This window comes from Symphalangus syndactylus, chromosome 2, assembly GCF_028878055.3.
Source record: "Symphalangus syndactylus isolate Jambi chromosome 2, NHGRI_mSymSyn1-v2.1_pri, whole genome shotgun sequence".
In the NCBI taxonomy this organism is placed as follows: Eukaryota; Metazoa; Chordata; class Mammalia; order Primates; family Hylobatidae; genus Symphalangus; species Symphalangus syndactylus.
This window is the reverse complement of record NC_072424.2, coordinates 42,240,265-42,265,870: the sequence shown is the minus strand read 5'-3', so window position 1 is coordinate 42,265,870 and position 25,606 is coordinate 42,240,265. Positions and strand designations below refer to the sequence as shown.

General features: G+C 50.0%; 1 protein-coding gene across 1 annotated transcript in view; it reads right to left on the bottom strand.

Moving 5' to 3' along the window:
- TLL2 (tolloid like 2) overlaps positions 1-25,606 on the bottom strand; it is a 151,796-nt gene that overhangs the window by 3,963 nt on the left and 122,227 nt on the right. Inside the window, exons 14-20 of the mRNA XM_055253957.2 lie at positions 18,456-18,581; positions 17,578-17,738; positions 16,105-16,285; positions 10,344-10,469; positions 8,071-8,198; positions 5,016-5,229; positions 1,482-1,732 (exon numbers count right to left, since the gene is read on the bottom strand). Coding sequence (XP_055109932.2) covers positions 1,482-1,732; positions 5,016-5,229; positions 8,071-8,198; positions 10,344-10,469; positions 16,105-16,285; positions 17,578-17,738; positions 18,456-18,581 — 1,187 coding nt within the window. The remainder of the gene's footprint in view (positions 1-1,481; positions 1,733-5,015; positions 5,230-8,070; positions 8,199-10,343; positions 10,470-16,104; positions 16,286-17,577; positions 17,739-18,455; positions 18,582-25,606) is intronic.

Sequence of the window (25,606 nt, the reverse complement as noted above, 5' to 3'; positions counted from 1 at the left end):
CAGGAAACTGAGACTCAAGTTCTCGCAGGTAGGCGGGACCCAAGCTTAGGTCCTTCTGACAGTAAAGGATGCACCATGAATCACCGAGCTCCAGGGTCATCATTGTGATGTGTCTCCCAGGAGACCTGAAACAAAGACCATGGTTCAGGCCTCTGCCCCGTCCAAGGACAAAAAAATGGGATGGAGCCACCACATTGGTCAGAAAGGTTTTGCCAGGTGGTCTGTGAATGGGAGCCACGTTCCAAGGCTGTTGCCTGCGAGGTTCTAGTGGAGCCAAAGTGGGCTCCCCCACAGGTAACTGCTCAGGAACCTCCGAGGGGTTCCTTTCCACAGACCCCACAGTTTGAAAGATTTTATCAAAGGCAGTGTATTGGTTAAGTGCCACTTTGTCATTCTTCCTTTTTTAGAGGGTGAAAGAAGATGAAGGGAATTATTCAAAGAAATATAAATGCCAATTTGAGTTTCTGTTTAGCACAAGGAGCACTGGTGACTCAAAAATGATGTGATATAAGTCCAGCCAATAGCAAAGAAGCTTGAGCGACCAGGCCTGGAGGCAACAGAAAGGAGGGGGCTGGTGCCCAGTATGGGCAGTGTGCAGTGCGGTGCAGCCAGGGGAGTGACCGGGACACTGTACTGGCCAGCGCACAAACTCCCGCCAAGCACCAACTATATGCCAAGCCCTATGTCGGGTGCTGGAGAAACAGCAAACACAATAGGCCCACTAAAAAAGTCAATAATGAGAACATTGATAATGACCTTGAGCACAACTGTTGTGTGTATAGTAAGTGACTTGTAATTTTCATAGTCATTTGGTTTTGCTTGAGGAATGTGAATATAAGAAATATATAAAAGCATAATTAAATATTTTTAAAGCCTGAAGGCCAAATAAAAATGGAGGAGAGCGGCTGTGCATGGTGGCTCATGCCTGTAGTCCCAGCACTTTGGGAGGCTGAGGCAGGTGGATCAGGAGCTTGAGGTCAGGAGTTCAAGACCAGCCTGACCAACATGGTGAAACCCTGTCTCTACTGAAAATATAAAAATTAGGTGAGCGTGGTGGCACATGCCTGTAATCCCAGCTACTTGGGAGGCTGAGGCAGGAGAATTGCTTGAACTCAGGAGGCGGAGGTTGCAGTGAGCTGAGATCCGGCCTGGACAACAGAGCAAGACTCTGTCTCCGAAAAAAAAAAAAAAAAAAGAGGGGAGAGGGAAAGCCTTTGCAAAAATAGGGGAAAGTCCCAAAAGGAAAAGTGCTCTTCCATGGCTGGCCTCAGTAAGGGGCCTTCAAGGACTGGTCCCTGGCTGCCTCCGAACCTCCTCCCTGACAGTTCTCCCGCTTCCCACTCCACTTCTGCAGAACGTGCCTCCTCGCCATTGCTCCTAAGTGGAGGAGGTGGCCAGGACTGAAACCTGGGTGTGTCTGACTCCACAACTCATGCTGTGAATCATCACACTGCCCCGGCCCCAGCGTCTCCGGGACTTACCCCAGAGCCACAGAAGCGGCCGAGCCTGGGCGCTGAGCTGTCGTAGCCGTCGTAGGCTTCCATGTAGTCGTAGCCGCAGTCGGCCTCCTCCTCAACCTCAAAGGTCCGGAATGTCAGCTCCACGCCGTAGCCATCCTCTGCCACGATCACCCAGTCACAGTGGGCCTGGCTCGGGTAGTTGTTGTCCCCAAACTGGGCATGGGAATAGAGCTCTTTGGTCTGCACTTCAGCCTTCAGCCTGCCCCCGCACTCTGGAGCAGAGAGAAAGGAGACATTCCCTCAGCACAAGACACCCTCGTGCCTCCCGCCTGCGTCTGCTCAGTTTTCTCTACAGAGCCTGGTGCGTGCCTGACAGGAGAGGCCAGGTAGTCTCGTCACCCCATTTGATGGAGGAGTACACAGAGGCCCCTGGCTCCCAGGTCAGGGCTCCCTCGGGGGTGCAAAGTGGCCCTCACAAGCCAAGGTCTCCTGTTCCCAGTTTGAGAATACGTGAGCATGCCATTGAAAAGAGTTGGCTGCTTTTTGCTTTTTCCGGTTATGGAGACATGGAGCCAATGGATGGTTCTCCTGACTGGTCGCTGGGATGTGGGTGGATCTATTTGCCCTGGAAGTGTTGGATGCATCTAAGAAGGGCTCACACTCGCCCCACCGACTGACTGTAATTTGTCATTTCTGCCAATAGAGGGCAATAAAAGCACATAGGAACCGCGGGTAAACTCTCAACCCTGGAAACTTCAGACCCTAATTAACTGGTTTTTGCATTTGAGGGCATTGACTATCGGCCAACTTTGAGGTCCCTGTGGGTGTCACAGGTGAGCTGCACCTCAGGCTCTGGGCTTGTATTCTGTAGCCTTTGTTTCTGGGTTTTTTTAATTATGCAAGGACAGTAACTCTGGTTGGCCCTGGTCCTATATATAGTACCTTGTGTCTTGGACACTTAAGCCCACATAAAATAAAATGGATATTGGCCGGGCGCAGTGGCTCACGCCTGTAATCCCAACATTTTGGGAGGCCGAAGACGGGTGGATCACTTGAGGTCAGGAGTTTGCAACCAGCCTGGCCAACATGATGAAACCCCGTCTCTACTGAAAATACAAAATTAGCCAGGTGTGGTGGTGGGCGCCTGTAATCCTAGCTACTCAGGAGGCTGAGGCAGGAGAATCGCTTGAACCTGGGAGGTGGAGGTTGCAGTGAACTGAGATTGTGCCACTGCACTCCAGCCTGGGCCACAGAGCAAAACTCCGTCTCAAAAAAAAAAAAAAAAAAAAAGTAAATAAATAAATAAAATAGATAGATAAGACTGGTCTAGATTAGCAAGCACCAGAAATTCTTGCACAGCCCCTCCCCCATGTGCTCCATGCCCCGAGGGGCCCAGGCAAATGCTGTTGTAGATTCTGGGCCGCCCGGCTGCTAACACTCCTAGGCCCTGCTGGAGCTCCACGCCCTGCCTGGCCCCAGTCCTGTCTGACTGACCATTCTGAGTCCTGTGTTAGCTCTGGCTTAGAATGTCTTACAGGTCTAACCTGTCTTTGGGAAATTTCAAATTCCTGAGAGCTAGGTGGTCATGAAATGAGCACAGAGCAGGGCGGGACACCTCCCCTCCATCCCGTCGGACGCCCCCACTCTCCCCACCTGCCTGGGCCCCGTGAGGCGGACCCCTGGCCTACATCAATGACCCCCGTGCCTTCTGTTGCAGGTTCAGCCATGGGGAGCCCCAGCAGATCAGAGGGAGGGAGGAGAGAGAGGCCAGGGTATTTAGTCCCCTGATTGCCACAGCTTTTCTTCCACTTAGGTCACAGCTGCAGCCAGAGGGTCTCTGCATGCAGCCCTTTCTGTCTCCAGCTTCCGGGAACTGCTCCCCCATCTCATCCTCTGGGTCTGGAGTTGCAGTTCCTAGCTCTGGTGGCTTCACTGTCCTACAGTGTCCCATACTCTCCCACCCCTTTGTAACCTGTCTCTTTATTAACTTCTCCTCAAACAATGACTCTGAATGTGCCCCCATTTCCTGCCGGGGCCCTGAAGCACCTATGTTCTTCCTGGTCTCTATCTGCAGGGACAAGAGGGCTTTTAAACTTCCCTGGGGGAAGCTAGAACTAGAAGCTAGAACTCCTCAGGGAGTTTGACAGGGTTCCACAAACCATGCAGTGTTTTCTGCTGTGCAAGGGGAGGCTGAACTGCCTAAGGATGCTGGTTGCCATTTTGTTTGACCTGGTTTATATTTTCTGGTACTGAAAAAAAAAACTGGAGTTAGGGGCTGTTAAAAGGATCACAGGGTCCCATGATCGTGAGCCCAGACTCAGCATTACAGAAGCAGAGTGGGCTTTGGGTGGTCACCAGCTCTGACAAAGGACACAATTGTACATCAGGATCAAAGGGTCAGATTTGCTTCCATGGGCACTAGTCCCAGGTGGTAACATTTTAATGGCTAAAGAGCAGAGCCGGATTTCTTCCTGACATTCTTCTACTTAACGAAGTAGATAATATAAGTTATAAGCGCATACATTTCCTACCAAAGGACCTAATAGTGCTATTTACATTTTGAGTGGAAGAAAAAATCACGGGGAACAGAAACATTTTTCACTTTCCAGAAGTGGTCCTTACAGGGATAAAAGGGCTGTTTTCACCACTCAGTTACCCAACTTCTGGACTTCATAGACCAGCAAAATACCTGGGCCGGAGTGCAGTGGCGTGATCAGAGCTCACTGAAGCTTTGAACTCCTGGGCCCCAGTGATTCTTCTGCTTCAGCCTCCCGGGTAGCTGGGACCACCACACCTCGCTATGTTTTCTAGTTTTATTTTGTAGAGATGGCGGGGAGGGGGTGTGTGACCATCTTGCCCTGGCAGGTCTTGAACTCCTGGGCTCAAGCAATCCTCCCCACTCAGCCTCCCAAAGTTCTGGGATTACAGGTGTGAGCCCCCGTGCCCAGCCAAAGTATATTTTTAAAAGAGAGGAAGAAAGGAAGGAAAGGAGGAGGCAGGAAAAAATGGGGCATTAACAAAGGGTTGTCCATTTCAAATTGTGTCAATTAAGGACATTGAAAGAAGATGGCCCTTTTCCCTATGGTTGCTGATGCTTCATTTTATTTTTTTATCTTTTTAGAGACAAAGTCTCACTCTATCGTCCAGGTTGGAGTGCAATGACACGATCTTGGCTCACTGCAATCTCTGCCTCCAGGTTCAAGCAATTCTCCTGCCTCAGCCTCCTGAGTAGCTGGAATTACAGGCACCAACCACCATGCCCAGCTAATTTTGTACTTTTAGTATAGACGGGGTTTCACCATGTTGCCCAGGCTGGTCTCGAACTCCTGACCTCAGATGATCCGCCTGCCTCGGCCTCCCAAAGTGCTGGGATTACAGGCATGAGCCACCGTGCCCAGCTTGATGCTTCATTTTAATAGGACATTTTATCACGCACCTTCCTCCCCTCGCCCTCTCCCAGTCAGAATAAAAGGCAGTCCTTGTCCTGCCTTCACCATCTCTCTGTCTCCTGTCCAAGTGCTCATCAACTGGAAGCCAGTGTCCCACCCCAGGTACCTGTGCTGTGCACTGCCTGGAAGCCTGTCCTCTGCACTGAGGCATCCGAATAAAACCTGAGAAACATACTGCTGCCGGAAGCCACCGTGGGGTCTGGTTTCTTGCTGCCGCAGAAACGGCCCAGGATGGGGGCCAGGCTGTCGGGCCCGTCGTACATTTCCAGGTGGTCATAGGCACATTCCTGGTGCTGCTCGATCTCAAACTCATTAAAGGTCTGGGGACAGAAGAGCAGAAAGTAAGGCAAGGGCCTGACGTTCAGCGGGGTGGGGGCCTCCTTTCCAGTTCTGGGAGAGGAAGGGGCGAGGCAGTGCAGGGAGACGTCCAGCTGGCTGTGTAGGGGGTGTGTGGCCATGATGATGCCTGGGGACATCTGTGGAGAGGGTCTCAACCTCCGCCTTGCTTTTGGTCCACCAAGTGGCCCTATGTAGTTACGTGAGATATTGCTACAATGACCACACTGCAGATGAGAGAGCAGGGGTTCAGAGATTAAATGCTTGACATTTTGACAGCCATTAAGTGACAGAACCAGGCTTTACACAGCCCAAATCTGTCTTCCTTCTATCCCATCACACAGCTTCTCTCTCACTTAGGGCTAAGAGCCAGCAAGGGCTGAGTGCCTACTCTGTCGGCAGCTGTTTTAAATGCTTTACAAGTATTGCCTTATTTAATCTTTACACTCCTGTGATGTGTCTAATCCCCGCTTTACAGGTGAGGAAAATGAGGCTCATCGCTGTCAGATGACTTGCCCAAGGTCACATACTGAGAGTTGGGCCATGATCTGGTGCTCTGGCATCAGAGACCCTGCTGTTGACCTGTGCACTCCGCTGCACAATCCTTCAGTACAAATGACGCTAGTGAGGTTGTATGAGGTGCATGCTGCTCCGAGCAGCACCCTCATGGTGGCTGACACTCACTGAGTGTTTATTCCATGCCAAGCATTTATGGGCATTTTCTCACTTACTTCTGGTGATGCTGTGAAGGAAGAGCTATTGTTATTTCCAACATGCAGCAGGGGAAAATGAGTCTTAGAGAAGCTGGCTGGCCTGCCCAAGCTCACACGGCTGAAGACAGATGAAGCTGAACTTGACCCTAGCCAGCCTTCTCCAGCCCCCACTGCTATCAATCACCAGGTTATGCTGCCTCACTTCTCCCTGATCCCCCTAAGCACTGTCCCCTAATGCTGGCCAGGGGAGCCCCACCATTCCAGGCATTTCAGCCCTGAATGCAGGTGCTGGGTAGATGGCCGACTGATGGCAGCCCCAGTGTCAAGGGAGATGGGATAAGGTGAGCGGGGACGGTGTTAGATGAAGACTTGGACCAAATGACAGAACAGGGAGACAGGACATTAGTTGGCCGGGGGGTGGGGGGGGAGGGGGGGATTCAATTCAAAAGAGCGGTACTGGCCTGGCAGCGCTGAGATGGAGGTTGGGAGGGGGAAACGGGACCAGCATGGCAATGCAGGCTTTCAGAAGAATGACTCCCACACAGTAACACACTTGGGCAAAGCTCTCCCGCCTGTGAGATGGGGAGCGCTGGGGCCAAGGTGGTGGGTAGAGACACGGGACAGGGGAGCAGTGGCACCAGGACGGCCATGCAGTGGAAGGGAGCCTTAGGCTCAGCAGGCAGGGAGCTCCCAGGAGGTCCATGAGCGCCATGTCGCCATCCCCATGCAGTGAACACCACCAGCTTCCTTGAGAAGTATTCAACTCACATTTTATGGTAGCGAAAAGAGCGCAATCAGTATATCCACCATCCGTTTCCCATATGAGCCTCGGGCAAACGCTTCCCGTTGTGCGTTTGCGTGCTCCCAACGCCAGAGGGAGCCTCCCCCGAGGTCCTCGGGGCTCTATGTTGCCATTGCGAACATTTCCCAGCAGATGGCGGTCTTGGAGAAGCAATGCCTGTCCCTAAGGCGCTCTCCAGTTCATCCTCACCCAGATTCAAGGCTGACCCGGGACACCGGCTCTTAGCAGAGCAGCAGTTTCCCCACGGGCAGCCCAGCATGTGAACTGCCCGCTGGGAGCACCCTGTGGTCAGAGGCCCTGTCTTCACCCCTCGACACCCTGGGGCCCATTCGCCTCTTCTGCTCCTCACTCATGGCTCCCACCAATAAACATGCTGCAAGTCCCTGCGCCATAGTCCATTGATCATGGACTTCTCCCTCTCTGTTCTCTTCCATTCTCCCTGAGTTATCGTCCACAGTTCATAGGGTCAATCCTACTTACCTCTACAGTCAGAAAAACCCATTTAAAAAATGTCCGTCTGCCTGAAGTACAACACATTCTCCAGCTGGCAAAAGGGTTTCTTTATTTTCCAAAGTGTGGGAGTCCCTGGGGGTTGAGAAATGAGACTCCTAGGAGATTCAACTCTCCTTTGAAATAACTGTGCAAACCACACATCATATACGTGAAAAAGACTTTAAATAAAGGCTTGGGGAAAAAATTTTAATTCAAGAGGGAATTTGCATAAAGAACTTAGTCTCCTATTACTAATGGAAAAAAAAAGTAAGTTGTAGAAAAATTATGAATGGGATTTTATTAGAGGAATTTGAGTAACAAAAACATATATATTTCCCTGTGCACTGACAGTCATGCTTGTGCACAGAAAATTTCTGGAAGGATCCATGTGTTTAGAGTGGTCATTTCTAGAGTGGAAATGGGGGCTCTGGGGTCTTTTGATTTCTATTTCCAACCTCCTGTACTGATTCATCTTGTTTTTAATTGTGAGACTGTATTGTCTTGTAAAAAATTAAAACTAGAAACAAGTGAATCTCAAACAGCACTGCAGATGTGGGTGGTGGATGCCGCCTCCTGCTGGTCCCACTGTGCCCAGGTGTGACCTATAGAGCTTTTGTGCGTTGTCTCTTTTAATCTGCACAACAGCCCGATGAAGTAGGCTTCATTAGTACCCATGTTTTCCAGATAATGAAACTAAGGCCTGGAAATGTTGAGTAACCTCCAAGTTACAGAGCTGGGAAGTGGAAGAGCAGACAATCAAACGCACATCTGCCTGATACTCAAGTCCACATTCTCAGTAAACTACAAAAATGACTCACGAGTTTCACTCTGTGGCCTGCAGTCGAAGAGATGTTCCAAGTGCACTCCCTCCGACTGGGGTATTTGTCAGGCCAGTTGGGGCTCGTCAGGGTCCCCTCTGCACTGCTGATCTTGTGTGCACAGCCAGCTGGGGGTGGCAGGGGGACACATACAGAGAGAGAAGTCATTCACTGTGGGCAGCACAAGAGGGATTCTAGGGGGGTCTCCTCCCCTCTCTCCTAATTGTCTCAGGGTCTTTATCAAATGTGGGGGTGGGGTATCCTGAATCAGGTGTCTCCTGGCTCAGGGATGTGCTGGTTTACTTGCACTGGCTTTTCTGCCTTCCTGGCTGTGGCTCGGGGGCCAGGCTATCTTTCTATTCCTATCCACATCGCAATTATCCTTGCAAATATGTTAAAAGCACTGGCAGTGGGGTCAGGTGGGCCTTGGCCCATGTCCTGGTTCTACCACCTACAATCTGTGGGACTTGAGGCTCTTATGTAAGCTTCGGTGTCCTTATTTGTAAAAGGGTGCCACTCTAGTCAGGGTGATATGTGATCGAATGAGATAATGCATGGGAAAGGCTTAGGGCATGCCAGCCCATGGTAAGTGCTCAGGGCATCTTGGCTAACAGAGGTCTCCTTCATCATCCATCCATAGGCTTCTTTTAGTTTTTCAAAGTGGCTTTATTTGGAGTCTACCAAGTTTGTCCTGGTTACAGTGCTATTTCCCAAGAGTGGTCCCACAACTTGTTCAATGCCTGGCATCTTGGCCAATAGCTGGCATTTCTCTTCTTCTGTGTTGGGCACTGTGGTCAGCATTTTCCATGCATCCTCTCCTTTAGTCCTTCTCACTTTCCAAATAAGAAAATAGGTTTGGAGAGGGTCAGTGCCTTGCTGATAGAGGGCAGAGCTGGGACTCGAGCCTGGCCTGCCTGGCTTTGAGGCCAGTGCTACCACTGCTTAGAAAGCACGGTGGACTGTATCACAAACACGGAGTCTCCACACTGAAGAAGCTGGAGAGATAGGTAAGGAGGGCCAGGAGGAGGAAGGGGAGGAAGCAGCTTCGAGGACATTCCAAAGAGATTTGCCTCTGCTCAGTGCTACATCTGCTCTGCAGCCACACAGGGAACAGGTGCTCAAAGGGGCAGTGGCTCGGCTCCTGGGACATTTGCTCGGCTCCTGAGATGTTTGCTCTGACACCCCCTGCCCTTGGGGTCAACTCACATGAACGCTGCCACTATTCAGGGGTGGGACCTTGGGAGAGTTGACATGACTCTTGTCCTCTCCCACGCTGCAGGAGGCAAGCCTGGCTCGGGCCCATCTCACAGGGGCTTGACTGTTCCTTCCCAGCTTGGTTCTTCCAGCAGCCTCCCACCCAGCCCCTCCGCCACCTGTGACCATGCCCTAGGGCTGGGCTTGGAGTGTGGCCACCTCCTCCTGAAGATGTGCCAGCGCCTCCTTTAACATTCTAGGCAGATCCTGACCAGACTCTGCGGCACCCAGCCAAATCTCCTAACTCCAGACTGTTTATTCCAGAGATCAGGGCGTGTGTCTTCCACATCTTCCTCCACCCTTGACTTCCTTTGCAGGGTTCCATGGCTGGAGCCAAGGCCTGGAAGCCTGTGTGTTTGTCATAAATGTTCAAACTCCCTTCACTGGGCAGGGTAAGAACAGAAGGAAGGCTTTTTCCAGAATGACTGGACAGTAAAAGCCACCTGGCCCTGAAGAATTCCCTACAGTGAATGGAGAAAGGAGCAAAGCTTTCCCCAAATCCTATTTTCCAATGGGACCTGCATATGGTAATTAATATATGACAAAGACATAAATGGCTGATGTTTATTGACATTTGAGGACATAGTATGTGTCAGAGAGTCTGAAATACTTTCTAGGCATTCTTTTAATCCTCACAAAAACTTTAAGAAGGAGGTATGTTTAGACCCTTTTAACCAAAGAAAAAACTGAGGCTCAGAGAGGTTAAATAGCTTGCCCAAGGTCACACAGCTAGGGAAAACGGCAGAGCCAGGATTTAGACCTAGGTAGTTGGATTCCAGAGCCTGCAGGCTTAATCACTTACAAAAATAACAGCCTAGAGCGCCTGAGGCCCCCAGGTGCCTCCCGAAGGAGCGAGATGCCCTGGGGAAAACTCTCCCGCAAGGACGGCAGTTGCTGGGCCTCAGCTCAGAAGGTGGAAGAGCTCCTCGCCGCACCCCCTTACTCGTGCACATGCACACAGGGGCATGGGGTGCGGCGAAGGGCAGCCTGCCCCCCAACCACTGGAGGTCCAGCCTCACCCTCTTTGCAGTCATGCCCGTTATCGTGGAGCCGGTAGCCGTTTCTGCACCTGCACAGGTAGCTCCCAAAGGTGTTGACGCACTCATGCTGACACCTGCCGTTGTCCTTGGCACACTCGTCCTTATCTGGGGAGATCAATGAACTCTTCTAAGAGGAACCGCCAACTTGCGAAAGTCCCTCAGGGCTCAGAATCCCACTTAAAAGCGGTCTCCTCAGGGATGCCTCTCTGATTGCTCCCCTTCCCCCTCTGATTGTTCCCTCACTGGGGGAGTGAAGCGGGAAGCACCTTCACCTCAGGTTTCTTGGGTATGTACTTGTTTAATTTCCAAGCACTTGGCCCTGGTATGTGTTGAATTCTCCAAATACTTTATGTATGTTCTCTGCCCCTGCTCCCTGCTCAAAACAAGGAGCTCCCTAAAGGACAGGCTAGTATTAATCACAATAGTAACAATAATAACAGTAATTCCCACTTACTGAGTGTTTGCTATGGAACAGGCACAGCCCCAAGCATTCTATGCATTATCTAAGTTAATTCTCATCCAACCTTAGGAGGGAGCTGTCTATCTGCCAGTCTCTACAAGTAAGGAAACTGGCCAGGCATAGTGGCTCATGCCTGTAATCCCAGCACTTTGGGAGGCCGAGGCGGGTGGATCACCTGAGGTCGGGAGTTCGAGACCAGCCTGGCCAACATGGAGAAACCCTGTCTCTACTAAAAATACAAAAATTAGCTGGGCGTGGTGGCGCATGCCTGTAATCCCAGCTACTCAGGAGGTTGAGGCAGGAGAATCGCTTGAACCCGGGAGGCAGAGGTTGCGGTGAGCGGAGATCGCGCCAGTGGACTCCAGCCTGGGCAACAAGAGCAAAACTCCATCTCAAAAACAAAAACAAAAAAACAAAACAAAAACAAGTAAGGAAACTGACACTGAGAATGGCTAATGTGATCAAGGTCACTCAGTGAGCAAGCATCCTCTGCGGCCTGGGCTCAAGTGCCACAACTCCACTCGGCCCTCTGCATGTGGAGCAGCTGAGTGTTGGGGACACACAGCAGAGGGCCAGCCCTACCGCACCACTTCCAGCCCTTGTGGCCATGGGCAGTTCCTGCCCTCTGTGCCTCAGTTGCCTCACTTGTAAAATGGAGACAATAATGGTATCCTCATTTCACAGGTTGTTGGGAGGGGTAAATTAATTAGAGCAGCATCCAGGCCACGGTGTTAGCTATATAATTATTATGTGAGAACTCAAGTGCTGGCCCTTGTTAAACTTGTGGTCCTTGTATGCAGCCCTATCCTAAGCCAACTTGTTCCTGCCTCCCTCCCCTGCTTCCCTGCCGTCACCAGAATGACTTTAGGGGTCAGCCCTGTCTTTCTCCCCTCTCTACATCCTCTTGTTGACCATGGTTAATGTCTCCTTGAACACTGTATTTCACCTGCTTATGTTATCCGGACAACTAAGAGCCCTTTAAGACCCTTTGGTTTGGGAGGCCGAGGCAGGCAGATCACGAGATCAGGAGATTGAGACCATCCTAGCTAACACAGTGAAACCTTGTCTCTACTAAAAATACAAAAAGTAATAATAATTAGCCGGGCGTGGTGGCGGGCGCCTGTAGTCCCAGCTACTCCTGAGGCTGAGGCAGGAGAATGGCGTGAACCCAGGAGGCGGAGCTTGCAGTGAGCGGAGATTGCACCACTGCACTCCAGCCTGGGTGACAGAGCAAGACTCTATCTCAAAAAAAAAAAAAAAGAAAAGAAATGCAGAAGAGAGGCCAGGTGCAGTGGCTCACGTCTGTAATCCCAGCACTTTGGGAGGCCGAGGTGGGTGGATCACCTGAGGTCCAGAGTTCGAGACCAGCCTGACCAACATAAAGATACCCCGTCTCTACTAAAAATACAAAATTAGCTGGGCGTGGTGGCACATGCTTGTAATCCCAGCTACTCAGGAGGCTGAGGCAGGAGAATCACTTGAAGCCAGGAGGCGGAGGTTGTGGTGAGCAGAGATTGCACCATTGCACTCCAGCCTGGACAACAAGAGTGACACTCTGTCTCAAAAAAAAAAAAAAAAAAGAATGCAAAAGAGATGAAGCCACCCAACACCCAGCACTGACCCACCTCTCTCCCTTCCTTCCTCTGAGTCCTTCTGCAGATGATTGACAGGTCCTCGCCCCTGCCCTGACCCTCTCCCCTGTGCTCTGGTTTCCTTTTGCAAATGTGGAGCTGCCCTGCCTGTGAGGCTCTGCTACATCCTCCTCTGAGGTGGCTCCTGCCCACCCTGCTGGCCTGGCCCTCCCAGCTTCACACTGCCTGCTGTGGCTTGGTCAGACGACAAGTTTAGGCTTCCCCTGCTCAGGAACCTGCAAACAGTCCCCCTTCCTGTTTCATCAGGTCTCTACTCTTCAGCCCAGCGTTTAAGGTCCCTCATGACCTGGCCTTCTCCAGCTTGGCCCATCTCATGCCCTTGGCTTCCCAGCATGGATCAGGGCTCCATGCAGGCCCATCTCATCTCTGTCTCTGTGCTCTGTTGAGACCTTAATCTGTGCTCACACTGCCTCCCCTACTGGGGACCCTGATTACTTTCTCTCTAATCATCCTATCTCCACCTCCATGTCTTCCATCCCTTAAAACCTGGCTAAGACCACCCCAAATCCTGCAAAAAGTCTTCACCCACTGCTCCAGGCAACCATGGGCTTCTCTTCTTCAAAGACGGGGTTTCTGCATGTTGGTCAGGCTGGTCTCGAACTCCAGACCTCAGGTGATCCACCTACCTCGGCCTCCCAAAGTCCTGGGATTACAGACGTGAGCCACCGCGCCTGGCCTCTCTTTTGCATTCTATTTTTTTTAGCCCTTGTTGCACCAGCCAACCCCACAGTGCTCCAGGCTGGGACTTAGCAGGGTGTGTATCCCTGGCCTCCCTAGCTGGCATGTAAGCTTGTCCGGGGTTGGGGTCACTTTCCTGGCAACAGCTCTGAGCCTAGTAGTGTACTGTGCCCACAGCAGACACTCAAAACAAAAAAAAAAAAATGACTTGCTCAATGAGAGACTGCCAAAAAAAAACCCCATGAAGATGGAACTCTGGGTATCTATAAAATCAACAAATAATTGGGTCGTTTCTATGCCAAGGATTAAGACTATAAAGATAACCAAAGTACAGTTCCTGCTTATAAACAGCTCACACTCTAATATGACGTGACATGCAGGACCTGCTACACAATTTGCAAGGCTCAGCGCAAGATTTGAACTTTGTTCAAACACTATTATGAATTTTTTTCTTTTCTTTTTTTTTTTTTGAGATGGCATCTTCCTCTGTCACCCAGGTTGGAGTGCAGTGGTGCAATCTCGGCTCACTGCAACCTTCACCTCCCTGGTTCAAGCGATTCTCCTGCCTTAGCCTCCTGAGTAGCTGGGACTACAGGCACGTGCCACCGTGCCCAGCTTATTTTTTGCATTTTTAGTAGAGATGGGGTTTCACCATGTTGGGCAGGATGGTCTCGATCTCTTGACCTCATGATCCACCCGCCTCGGCCTCCCAAAGTGCTGGAATTACAGGTGTGAGCCACCATGCCCGGCCATGAATTTCAAGATGATGACAACAGAACCTTAAAATAGTGTGGGGCTTCTGAGAACAGGCTCTGTGCTATTGCACAGGCCACAGGCCCATGGAGTTGGCCCTAGTGATAAGAGCCCTAATAGAAGGGAAGGAGACAGTGCTATGGGAATACTGGTGAAAGAATAATCAATGTGCTAAGAGGGTGCTATGGTTTGAATGGGTCCCCCAAAGTTCATGTGTTATAAACTTAATCCCCAATGCAACAGTGTTGAGAGATGAGGCCCTTAAATGTGATTAGGTCATGAGAGCTCATTATTGCAGGAGTGGGGTCCTGATAAAGGATGAGTTTGACCCCCTTGCCACTCTTTCTCACCCATGTGGTGCCTTTCACCTTGTTATGACACAGCAAGAAGGCATTTGCCAGATGTTCCCCCTTGATTTTGGACTTCCCAGCCTCCAGACTCATGAGCCAAATACATTTCTGTTCACTATAAATTACCTAGTCTGTGGTACTCTGTGATAGCAGCACAAAATGGACTAAGATAGAGGAATAAGACGAAGCCAGAGAATGTTACAGATAGTGACACTGTGGTCTTCAGGTTGAAGTAGGAGTTTCCTAAGTAGGGAAGGAAGAAAGATATTCCAGGGAGAGGGAATGCCACAGGCAGGGGGTATGAAGACAGAATGGGATGGGGGTTTAGGAGTAGAAGGTGATGGCGTGGGTGAACAGTGGGGGGATTATTTGTGATCAGAGCACGGGGCACCTGCAGAGGGAATGTGGCTGGCAGGACAGGTGAGCCAAGGCAGTGTCCAGCACCAGATGCCACGCTAAGGAGAACGGGCTTTTTCTACAGCTGCTGTACTGGCCCTGAGGGTTCATGGCCTTCAGTTTGAGAAGTAGGGTCCAATGTACTGCTGTAGTGGGTTCAGTAGTGTCTTCCCAAAATTCCTGTTCATATGTGATACGGTTTGGCTGTGTCCCTACCGAAATCTCATCTTGAATTATAGCTCCCATAATTCCCACGTGTTATGGGAGGAACCCGGTAGCAGAGAATTGAATCATGGAGGCGGTTTCCCCCATACTGTTCTTGTGGTGGTGAATAAGTCTCACAAGATCTGACTATTTTATAGGGGGTTTCCCCCTTCACTTGGCTCTCGTTCTCTATTGTCTGCAGCCAAGTAAGATATGCCTTTGCCTTCTGCCATGATTGTGACGCTTCCCCAGCCATGTGAAACTGTGAGTCCATTAAACGTCTTTTTCTTTTCTTTTTTTGCCCCAAGATGGAGTCTTGCTCTGTTACCCAGGCTGGAGTGCCATGGAGCGATCTTGGCTCACTGCAACCTCCACCTCCTGTGTTCAAGTGATTCTCCTGCCTCAGCCTCGCGAGTAGCTGGGATTACAGGCACACATCACCATGCCCAGCTAATTTTTTTTTTTTTTGTATTTTTAGTAGAGATGGGGTTTCACCATGTTGGCCAGGCTGGTCTAGAACTCCTGACCTAGTGATCTGCCCGCCTCGGCCTCCCAAAGTGCTGGGATTACAGGCGTGAGCCACCACGCCCGGCCTAAACCTCTTTTTCTTTATCAATTACTCAGTCTCAGGTATGTTGTGAAAACAGACTAATACAATGTGGAACCTTAGAATGTGATCTTACTTGGAAATAGGGTCCTGCAGAAGTATTAGTTAAGAATCTTGAGATGAAATCATCTTGGATTTAGGATCAACCCTAAATCCAATGACTGGAGTCCTTCTAGGAAAAGGAGGGAACACAGAGACCCAGAGAAGAAGGAAGGGCATGTGAAGATGGAGACAGAGGTCAGGATGATGTAGCTACAAGGCAAGGAATGCCGAGGACTGCTGGGAGCCACCACAGACCAGGAAGAAGCAGGGAGGGATTCTGCCCTAGAACCTTCCGAGGCAGCATGGCCCTGCGAACACCTGGATTTTGGAATTCTGGCCCCCAGAACTGTAAGAATAAGATTCTGTTGTGTTAAACCAACCAGTTTGTGGTAATTTGTTATGGCAGCCTTAGGAAACCAACACAGCCACCAACAGATATATAAAAACCCTGGATCCGGCATGCCCCCTCCAAGGCAGCCATACCTGGAGGGATGCAGGAGCAAGCAGAGAGAGAGGAGGGGGCCAGGGACCCCAGAGCCTGGAGTCTGCAAAGCCGCCTCACTCGCACTGCATCAGCCTCACCTCCGAACCCGCATACCTGAGAAGAAGTGGGCCCTGAAGCCGCGCTTGGAGACAGTGTTGTCGGACTTGAACTCCACGCGCATGTTGTTGCTCTGCGAGGTGATGACCTCGGGCGTCTCAGAGCCGCAGAACTTGCCGTGCAGCTTGGCTTCGGGGGACAGGCCGCTGCGCACCTCTACAAAGTCATACTTACAGACCTGCAAGGGAGCACGATGGGAAGCTACCCAGAGTCCCTGTCCCCACCCCAGACCCCCAGCACACTGCTGCACCTGCTTCCTGAGTGCCTCACCCTGCCATGTGTGTGTGGGGGGGGGTCCCTTGACTCTTGCTACGCCGGTTATTTGAATGAGCTCCAGAAGGCACAGGAGGACCCCTGGCTCTCCCACTGAGGCTCTGTGGGGGTGCCATCACCTGGCACAAGAGCACAGGGCTCCCAAACCTGCATCTCCATAATTGTAGCCTTGCTTTAATTTATTTTATATATCAGGCTTCCACATGAAATTTTACTTGAAGAAAGGGCCCCACTGCTAGAAGGAGAAGGAAAAGAAGGAGAAGAGGAGGAGGAGGGAAAAGCAAGAGGAAGAGGAGGAGGAAAAACCTGCAAACCACCGACAGAATCTGACTCCATTTTCAGGCAGGGAAACAAGCTCAGAGGGGGAAAGGCATTTGTCTAAAGTCACATAGCTCAGCAGTGGCGGAGCTAGGACTAGAATTCATGTTCCCTGCTGTGGTAATGATTTTTCTTAAAAAGAACTTCACTGCTAAGGGGTCTTATCAATTGCTTTCAAGGATTATTTTTTTCTGCACAATATTCACTTTGGGGTCACACCCTCATGGGCACCATGGCCTCCATGTATTGGGGTCATCAGCACTGAGGTCTCCTTCCAGTACACCAAAGGCCTGATCAGGTGAAAGCTACACCAGTACTATTCTCAGGGTGAGACCCCCAGCTCAGCTGGGGTGGGGAGGGAGTCTCAGGAAGGGCTTGTGTGCCCCAGGGTGTCCCTCCAGCCTAAGGTGCAGACGTAAGCATGCCTGACTAGCACTCCAGCTGTAGGGCGCTGCCTGGACCTCAACTGACTTGATCATCCATGATCACTGCCCGAAAGAGGAAACGGGCTGTCTGTAGCTTCCTTGTCCTTAGCTGATCCTCACCCCCTTTATTCGTCTCAGCTGCACACCAGCTCCCCAGATTCACAGCCCAGTCCTGACACGTCCCATCCCCAATATCTGCCTCCTCCACTCTTGCCCTGATTCTCCTTGGATGTATCAGCGACAAGAGGGCTGGAGGTGCTCTATCTGCAGAGGGCGTGTGGCTGAAACTGCTGAAGAAAACATTCCCCCAGATTCTGCTAGCGCAGGTCCTAAAACTGTTCAACGCTTCAATTCCAACACAAGCCATCTCCCTGCCCTCCCAGCCCCTCACTGGTTTCCAGCTCCGAGTCACCCCTCAATACAGTCCCCAATCAATTAGAGCATGGAAACATACGTCATTGCCTTCCAGTTCAAACACTTCAAACTGAAGGGAGATCCGGTACTGAGCGGGGGCCACCACCTGCCAGACACAGTTTTTGTTTGTGGGATACTCCTTCGGCCACCCAGGGCTGGTGATGGTTCCATTCAGCTTGGTAATGAAACCGCCACAGGCCACTGCACGGGGGAAACAGAAACAGGATTCATCTGGCTTTGGATCCAGGTGACTGTGATTTCCCACCAGGAGCAATAGAGCCCTGCTGTTCTGTAATAATAATTTTAAAATGTTAGACAATCTGAACTGATTAATTCGGTATCCTTTGTTCAAAACTACTGGTTTCAACTGAATATCTGAAGGAACAAAATTGGGGATAAATCTTTACTGCTTTTAAAAACAATGAATGCATTCGTGCTTTCCTCTCACCCAGTGGCAGAGCTGGGGGGGTCAAAGGAGAATTAGAAATGTTTGCACCATACCAAGCTTGCATGAACAAGCAGATTCATGCACGTGGACAAGGAAGACGGAACACAAGCCAGGTAGAAATAGGATGGATGAACAGTGCTATCGGTTGAGTCACTGGAGTGCTCATGGTTTTTCTTTGCTTTTGTTTCCTACTTTAATAATCATGTCAATTTCACACAATCATAGAAGAAAATAAACCATGACCTTGATTTCAGTCTCTAGGGCAGAGTCTATGTAATTTGGGCAGTTTTCTGACATTTGTGATAGCTGCCAGGCTGTTTCTCCTTCTAGGAAGTAGGTGGGTCTTCCACCATGTCTGCCCATCGCCCATCGTTCCTACACAGCCAGCTGGTTGCCCCATCTCTGCCCCACTTCCCCAAAGACTTGTCCCATATCCCCTCTCATTCCAGCTTGGCAGGTCCCACACCAACCTTCACACATCTTCTTATCGGCGGCCAGCTCGTAGCCAGGGTCACAGGCACACTTGTAGCTGCCCAGCGTGTTCACGCAGCGATGCTCGCACCCGCCGTGATCTGGCCAGGAACACTCATCCACCTCTGGTGGGGAAGGAAGGTAACCCCGGTTACATTGTCATGAAGCCTCCTGGCTGTTCCCAACCCTTCCACATCCCAGTGTCACCAGCAAGTGTCCTCTAAGAAACAGGAGCCACTCCTGGTGACCACCTCCCAAAGAGTGCCATGTCCACCTCTGAAAACCAGGCAGCAGCTACAGTGAAGGCGGGACACTGACAACACGAGCAGGAACACCTTGTTAGCTGGGGTGGGCTCTGCCAAGAGAAGGCCAGGCCTGGAGAAGTGAATTCTTTAAGGTGTTTGGTCATCGGCCATTTGAAACTTCAAAAAATCTCACAACATTCCATACCAAAGACTTCATCCATTTTAAAGCCATGGAATTGAGGACTTCCCCTGCCCCCATAAATATGCAACTTCTCAGAGATATTAAATAAAGGGTGAAGACAAAGAACACGTTGCTAGATGAAAATGCGTCAGTATTCTCTAGACATTAGAGACAGAATTTGTTATTTAGGAGTTTTAGAAATACTCTTAAGAGAGGTATGCACAGGGAGATATTCAAGGTTACAGAAAACACGGGCTCTTAGGTTAGCCAATGCTCCCAGGAAAACCTGCAGGAAGAGGCCATAATAAGGCTGAATTAGCAGGGGTGTTGGATGGGATTCAGCACCAAGTGCCTAGTGATGTGTTTGGGGTGATTAAGTAACAGCACATAGCATGCCATTGGTGCTGTTCAGAGGGAGAACCTGGAAGTCATTAGAGATGCTCACCAGACATATTAACCCATGTACCACTGAAAAAAAGAAAAACCAAAACAAATATTAGAAATAAAAGGAAAAATATGATTACCCGTTGCCAGCTATGCTAGCCCCGAAAGAGAGCATGTGGGATGTGGCCTAGCAGACCTAGTGAAGGGATAACTAAACACTGAGACATCTTTTTCAAAAAAGTTGAACCTAGGAAGAAGAAAGGATATGGGGAGAAGCGGGAAGGAGAGTTCTGGTCCACAGCACTACGGAAGGTAGGAACACAGTAGGTATAAAGTTGTTGGCCGGGCACGGTGGCTCACTCCTGTAATCACAGCATTTTGGGAGGCCGAGGCAGGTGCATCACAAGGTCACAAGTTCGAGGCCAGCCTGGGCAACATGGTGAAACCCCATCTCTACTAAAAATACAAAATTAGCCGAGAGTGGTGGTGGTCTCCCGTAGTCCCAGCTACTCAGGAGGCTGAGGCAGGAGAATCGCTTGAACCCGGGAGGCGGAGGTTGCAGTGAGCTGAGTTCGTGCCACTGCACTCCAGCCTGGGCGACGGAGCAAGACTGTGTCTCAACAACAACAAAAATGTGTTCACCAAATCTTTAAATAACTCTTTACACATAAACTAAAAGAAATTAAGAACATCTATGAGTTGGTAAAGACCTGAAAAGTTACCCAGTCATGCCCTCTCAGGCAGGAATCCTTTCAATAACGTTCTGGAGAGATGGCTCTTCAGACCCTGCTTGAAAACTCCCAGAGACAGGACTCTCACTACTTTTCAAAGGTATTTATTGGGTCAAAAGTCTGACTCCTTACAACTTCCCATCCACTGGTCCTCAGAAAACACAAACCCTCCAATCATCCAGCTTCCCTCTACCCTGCCTTTTTCCAACTCAAATATACCCCTTTCCTTCCAGTCGTCCTTGTCTGTGATGCACAGACTCCTCATTAACCTGGTTGCACTTCACTGGGTAAAGGAGGGTTTGTAAATATCCCATCATTTCACATAGTGGACAGTGAACTTGGGTAACTCTAATGGCGATGTACTCTTGGGCTCAATAAAAACTTACATAAATTAATTGCTTATTAGGGGAGATTGGGTTTAGAGAGACAATCCAGGCAGGGAGCTGAAGTTGCCCATCGCCTCAAATAAATGTAAGTAATAAGTATGCTAAAATAGTAACAAGTGTGCAGTTACTTTTTTATCACCTTACCATATTGAAAGTATTTTCTTAGACATTTGCTAAAAAGTATAGAAAGAAGAAAATAGTTGATAAAAAGTAGCGGAAATAGTCCAGGCTCTAAAGTGAGTCAGACGTGGGGTGGATCCTCCAGTGGATCTTCCTCCAATAAATTGGGTGACTGCTTGTGATTTAGCCTCACTGAGCCTCCTTCCTGCTTTAAAGTGAGAATGATAATATTTACTTTTAGGGTTGTGACGACTGAAAATGATGCATGTGAAGTACCCGGCATACAGACCGTCGACACACAGAAGCCATCATAATAGACAGCAGCAGAGTTGCTCTCAAATTTCCAGTGAGTAGAGAGACACAATGATGGGGCAGTGAAAAGATAAGGTTCCCTGGGCATACTGGACCAGGTGGGAGTGGAGCAGTGCAGGCCTGAGGAGGGAAGGGAGACAAGGCAAGAACAGAAAGAAGGAAAATGCCTCAAGGATGGGCCAGTGGAGGAAGATGGATGGGCAGGAGGGCAGCACAGCAGAAGAACTCAAGACACTGGCTGGGGGACCTAGGGAGGAGGCAGAAGGAAACCGAGGACAGAGCCCATTGGGAGAGACAGATAGACAAAGGACCAAGGCTGAGGTCTGCAGGAGACTCTGATACCAGAAGATGCTGTGGCTATAGGCAGGACACATAGGCAAGAAATAGGCGCACACAGGAGCAAGTCTCTCGGCGCCATCTTAGCCAGGTGAAGGGAGAGAGCCCAGTGGATGGACTTGGGGGGAAAGCAAAGAAAATATAATTCCTCCAGAGACTGGAAGGTAAGGTGCTTGGCCTTGGGAGGTAGATGAAAGGCATGCTTTTACACCTGAGCTCTCTCTAGCAAGAGCCGTGAGATGTTTGGCCGGTTACAGCCCTGCTTCAGCTTGGCTGGGTGGCACAGAGGTGCATGAGGCCTCCCACTGCGGTAAAGCAGCACCTGCTCCAAGCCCACTGGCTCGTGCTTGCTCTGGGCTGCAGAGGCCAAGGCCAAGGCCAAGCCTCCCAGAAAAATCTGGGAGAGCGTGGCAGTAGAAGAGACTGGAAGCAGGGCTCAGCTTAGCATAGCAGGAGCTCTGGAGTCGTCTCATGGTCCAGGTGGAATTAGCGAAAGGAAGAAGTAGTTAGATGATGAGATGGCTCAGGCAGGATCCCAAAAATTGTTTCAGAGAAAGTTAAGGAAAGGGAAGGCAGGGCATATTCTTAGGCTTTTGAAGAAATCCCTTGAGGGAAGCCAGTCCCCCCTACCAAGCCCTTCCTGGTGACCTATCAGCACTGGGATAGGGGGATGGAGGGATCGAGGTGGGAATCCTTTAATTCTTTATGTTGGGGGCATAGGACCAAAATGGCCCTGCCAGCCCTTGAGTGCTGTTGCCTTCTCCCAAAGTAACCAGAATTGTAAGGTGCTCTGCTTGCTGCCAGCCAGTATGCTCTGAGAGGGGCTGCCATCTGGCACCAGAATCAGGTGCAGAGGCCAACTGGCACCCTGACCAGGATCAGGCGCCAGCTGGGCCCTGGGCAGAGCACCTGCCAACTGGCACCAAGGCAAGAGCTTCTTTGGCTTGCTCCAGCTCTTCTGCTGGGCCTTTGAGCTCCTCTTCCAGCTTCTTTCACTGGAGAGGTTCTGACACACGCGCTAGGTACTTTGTGTTCACAGGGCATCTGACTGATGGCCTTGTTGGGAAAAGGCTGGGCTGGGGAAGCTGGCTGGGTACAGTCTCCTGTCCTGCACTGTCTGATGCGGCAGCCCCCAGCCACACGTGGCTACCGAGCACCTGAAATGCAGCTGGTCCAAGTGGAGATGTGCCATGAGCATAAAACACACACTGGATTTCCAAGACTTAGTATGAAAAACATAAGATCTCTCATTAATATTGTGTATATTGATTACATATTAAAATGATATTATTTTGTACATTAAATAAAAATATCATTGAAATCAATGTCACTGGTTTCTCCTTTTTTGTAAGGCAGCTGCCAGCAAATTCAAGGCCACCTATGTGACTTCTGGTTGTGCCTCACATCCCATTTCTGCTGGACAGTGTTGCATAAGGCTGTGGTCTCTCGCCCACTCTTCTTCCGGAGAGTCTTGCAAGGGAGGCAGAGCAGGCAGCAGGATGCCCACTCCACCAACAGGGAAACTGAGCCCCATTCATTCATTGATCTATCCATTCTTTCATTGCTCACTAGGTATTTACTGAGCCTACTGTGTGCCAAGCACTGGGACCACAGTGAGGAGCAAAGCAGATATGGGCCGGTCGTAGAAAGGAAAGCCGATCTGCAAGAGAGTGAATGGCTAGTAGGGAACACGGGACCAGCGCCTCAAACTCCACTTGCCACGTCCAGAGCCCTTTTGCCTACACCCCTGTGGGATCGGGAAGGTAGAAAGGTGACCAGTGTCAGAATTGAATCACAAACACTAAGGAAAAATTCCACCCCCTTCACATTCCGTCCCTGTGGCTTTCAGGTCTCCTTAGTGGAAAGAGAGTGGATTGTGGAATCCTACAGATCCAGGTTCTAGTTCCAGCCCAGCCATGTTAGGAATTCAGCTTCCTCAACTGGAAAACGGGGGCAATAATAATTCTTACCAGGGGATTGTAATGAAAAGTGAGATAACCTAGATCCTGGCATGTGGCCAGCATTCAGTAGATGTCCTTTCCCTGATTTAATAGGTCTAGATGAGGTTTCTGTTAATCCTGATTCCTACTTTAAGATTCATGGTCAAGGTCAATGTTGTATATTTCTTCTTTTCTAAATGTTGTTCTCTGCAGTTGTTTTAACCATAAAAAAGTCAAGCTGGGTCTGTTCACTAAGTTACTTTGGGTGGGCCTTAGTCCACACTTTGACAGGCATCTGAAACGATGTTTACGGCCGGGCGCGGTGGCTCACGCTTGTAATCCCAGCACTTTGGGAGGCCGAGGCGGGCGGATCACGAGGTCAGGAGATCGAGAGCATCCTGGCTAACACGGTGAAACCCCGGCTCTACTAAAAATACAAAAAAAAAAAAAAAAAAAAATTAGCCGGGCGTGGTGTCGGGCGCCTGTGGTCCCGGCTGCTCGGGAGGCTGAGGCAGGAGAATGGCGCAAAACCCGGGAGGCGGAGCTTGCAGTGAGCCGAGATCCCGCCACTGCACTCCAGCCTGGACGACAGAGCGAGACTCTGTCTCAAAAAAAAAAGATGTTTGCAAATTGAAATGCCCTCCAAGTAGGACACTGGGTAACCTGGGCCCCGTCGCAGACTGAGTCTCAGAGCCTCCACCGAGGTCCACACCCACACGGCAATGTCATCGCACATTTGCTGCTGATCTCCTTCACCACCTTGAGCACTTGAGGATAACCACTGTGTGCTTTCCACGGCGTCTCCAGCCCCAGCACCAACACACAGACTGATGAATGTTGAATGCACACGAGATGAAGAGGAGGGAGAAGGTGACGTCTTCTAACCAGCAAATGGAGCCACCTATCACGGTTACTTGAGCAGGTCCAGGCACTTCCTCGGTCTCTTACAAACCAGTTTAGCATCAGAGAAATACCTTCCATTGCCCTGACTGGCATCTCCAGTAAGTTTTCCATAAAAAATTCAGGAGGTCCAGTTAAATTTGACTTTCAGATAAACCATCAATCACTTCTCAGCACAGTATGTGATATTTGGGACACATACTAAAAAAACATCATTCTGTATGTAAAATTCAAATGTAACTGGGCATCCTGTTGTTTTTTTTTTTTTAATTTCCTAAACCTGACAAGCCTAACCTCCAGCTTTAGCTGGTACTCTCAAAACTCTGCATTGCTGATCACCAGCAGCATCAGCAGTGAGGTGTGGATGGTCAGTGGTTACCAGTTATCCTCCTGGAATGGAGCCCCAGCACCCAACTTACAGAACCTGGAGTGAAAGTCAGGGGAGGAGAAGGCCAAGAGGACTAGAATAAACAGAATTAGAACGACAACCTCATAATCGTTCATGACGTGGTAGGCAGAATAAGGCCTTCCAAAGCTGTCTACAGCTTGGCCTCTGCAACCTGTGAATCTGTTACCTTAATGTAAGATTCTGCAAGTGTGGTTAAATTAAGGATCTTAATTAGGTGAAAGAAGGACTCTGCAGGTGTGGTTAGATGAAGGATCTTAGAGATGAGGAGATGCTCCCGGATTATCTGGGTGGGCTCAATGTCAACACCAGGTCCGTGTAAGGGAAAGAGGTGGAAGGAAGTTAGGGTCAGAAGGAGGAGATGTGCTGACAGGAGCAGAGGTCTGTGATGCAGCAGAGAGAATGTGGCATGAGAATGACACACTGGCCATTACTGGCTTTGACCATGGAAGAGGACCATGAGCCAAGGAATTCAGGCAGCTCCTAGAAGCTGGAAAAGGCAAAGAAATAGATTCTCCCTTAGAACCTCAAGAAGGAATGCAGCCCTGCCATCCCCTTGATTTTATCCCAGTGAGACCCATGTTAGACTTCTGACCTCCACAACTGTAGGATAATAAGTGTGCGTTGTTTTAAGCCACCAAGCCTGTAGTAAATTGCTACAGCAAGAATAGGAAACCAGCCCATCACAATAGCAAGAAGAGATTGTCGCATTGGTTTTTCCAGAAAGAATAACCACCTCAAAGATTCCTTCCCTAGCAAAGACAATGAATGGGACTAAACACTACACTGGGTGTATTGACTTGCACTATTCCATTTCCTCCTGATGACAACCTTGCAATCACCTGGCAGCATTGTCTCTCCAGGTAGAGAGACTGGAGCTTGTGCAACAGAAGCTGTGCAACTGGAGAAATCGTGCAACTTGCTTGAGGCCACCCAGCCGGTGTCACTGCTGCCAAGTCAGACAGGGGCCACTCCAGGCTGGGAGACACCAAGCATGTGCAGGCTGGGCCAGGGTGGGGTGGGGGCTGTGAATTTCCAGGCATCTCAACTAAGGCTGTCATATCTTCCCTGTGCAATCACAAGCTGACCTGCTTTCAAAATACACTTGCTATGGCCTGGCTTTTTTTTTTTTTTTTTTTTGCCTTGAGAAAGAAGCAACTCAATTTTGTCTCCAATCCTTCAGCACCATCATGATACTTCCTCTGCTGC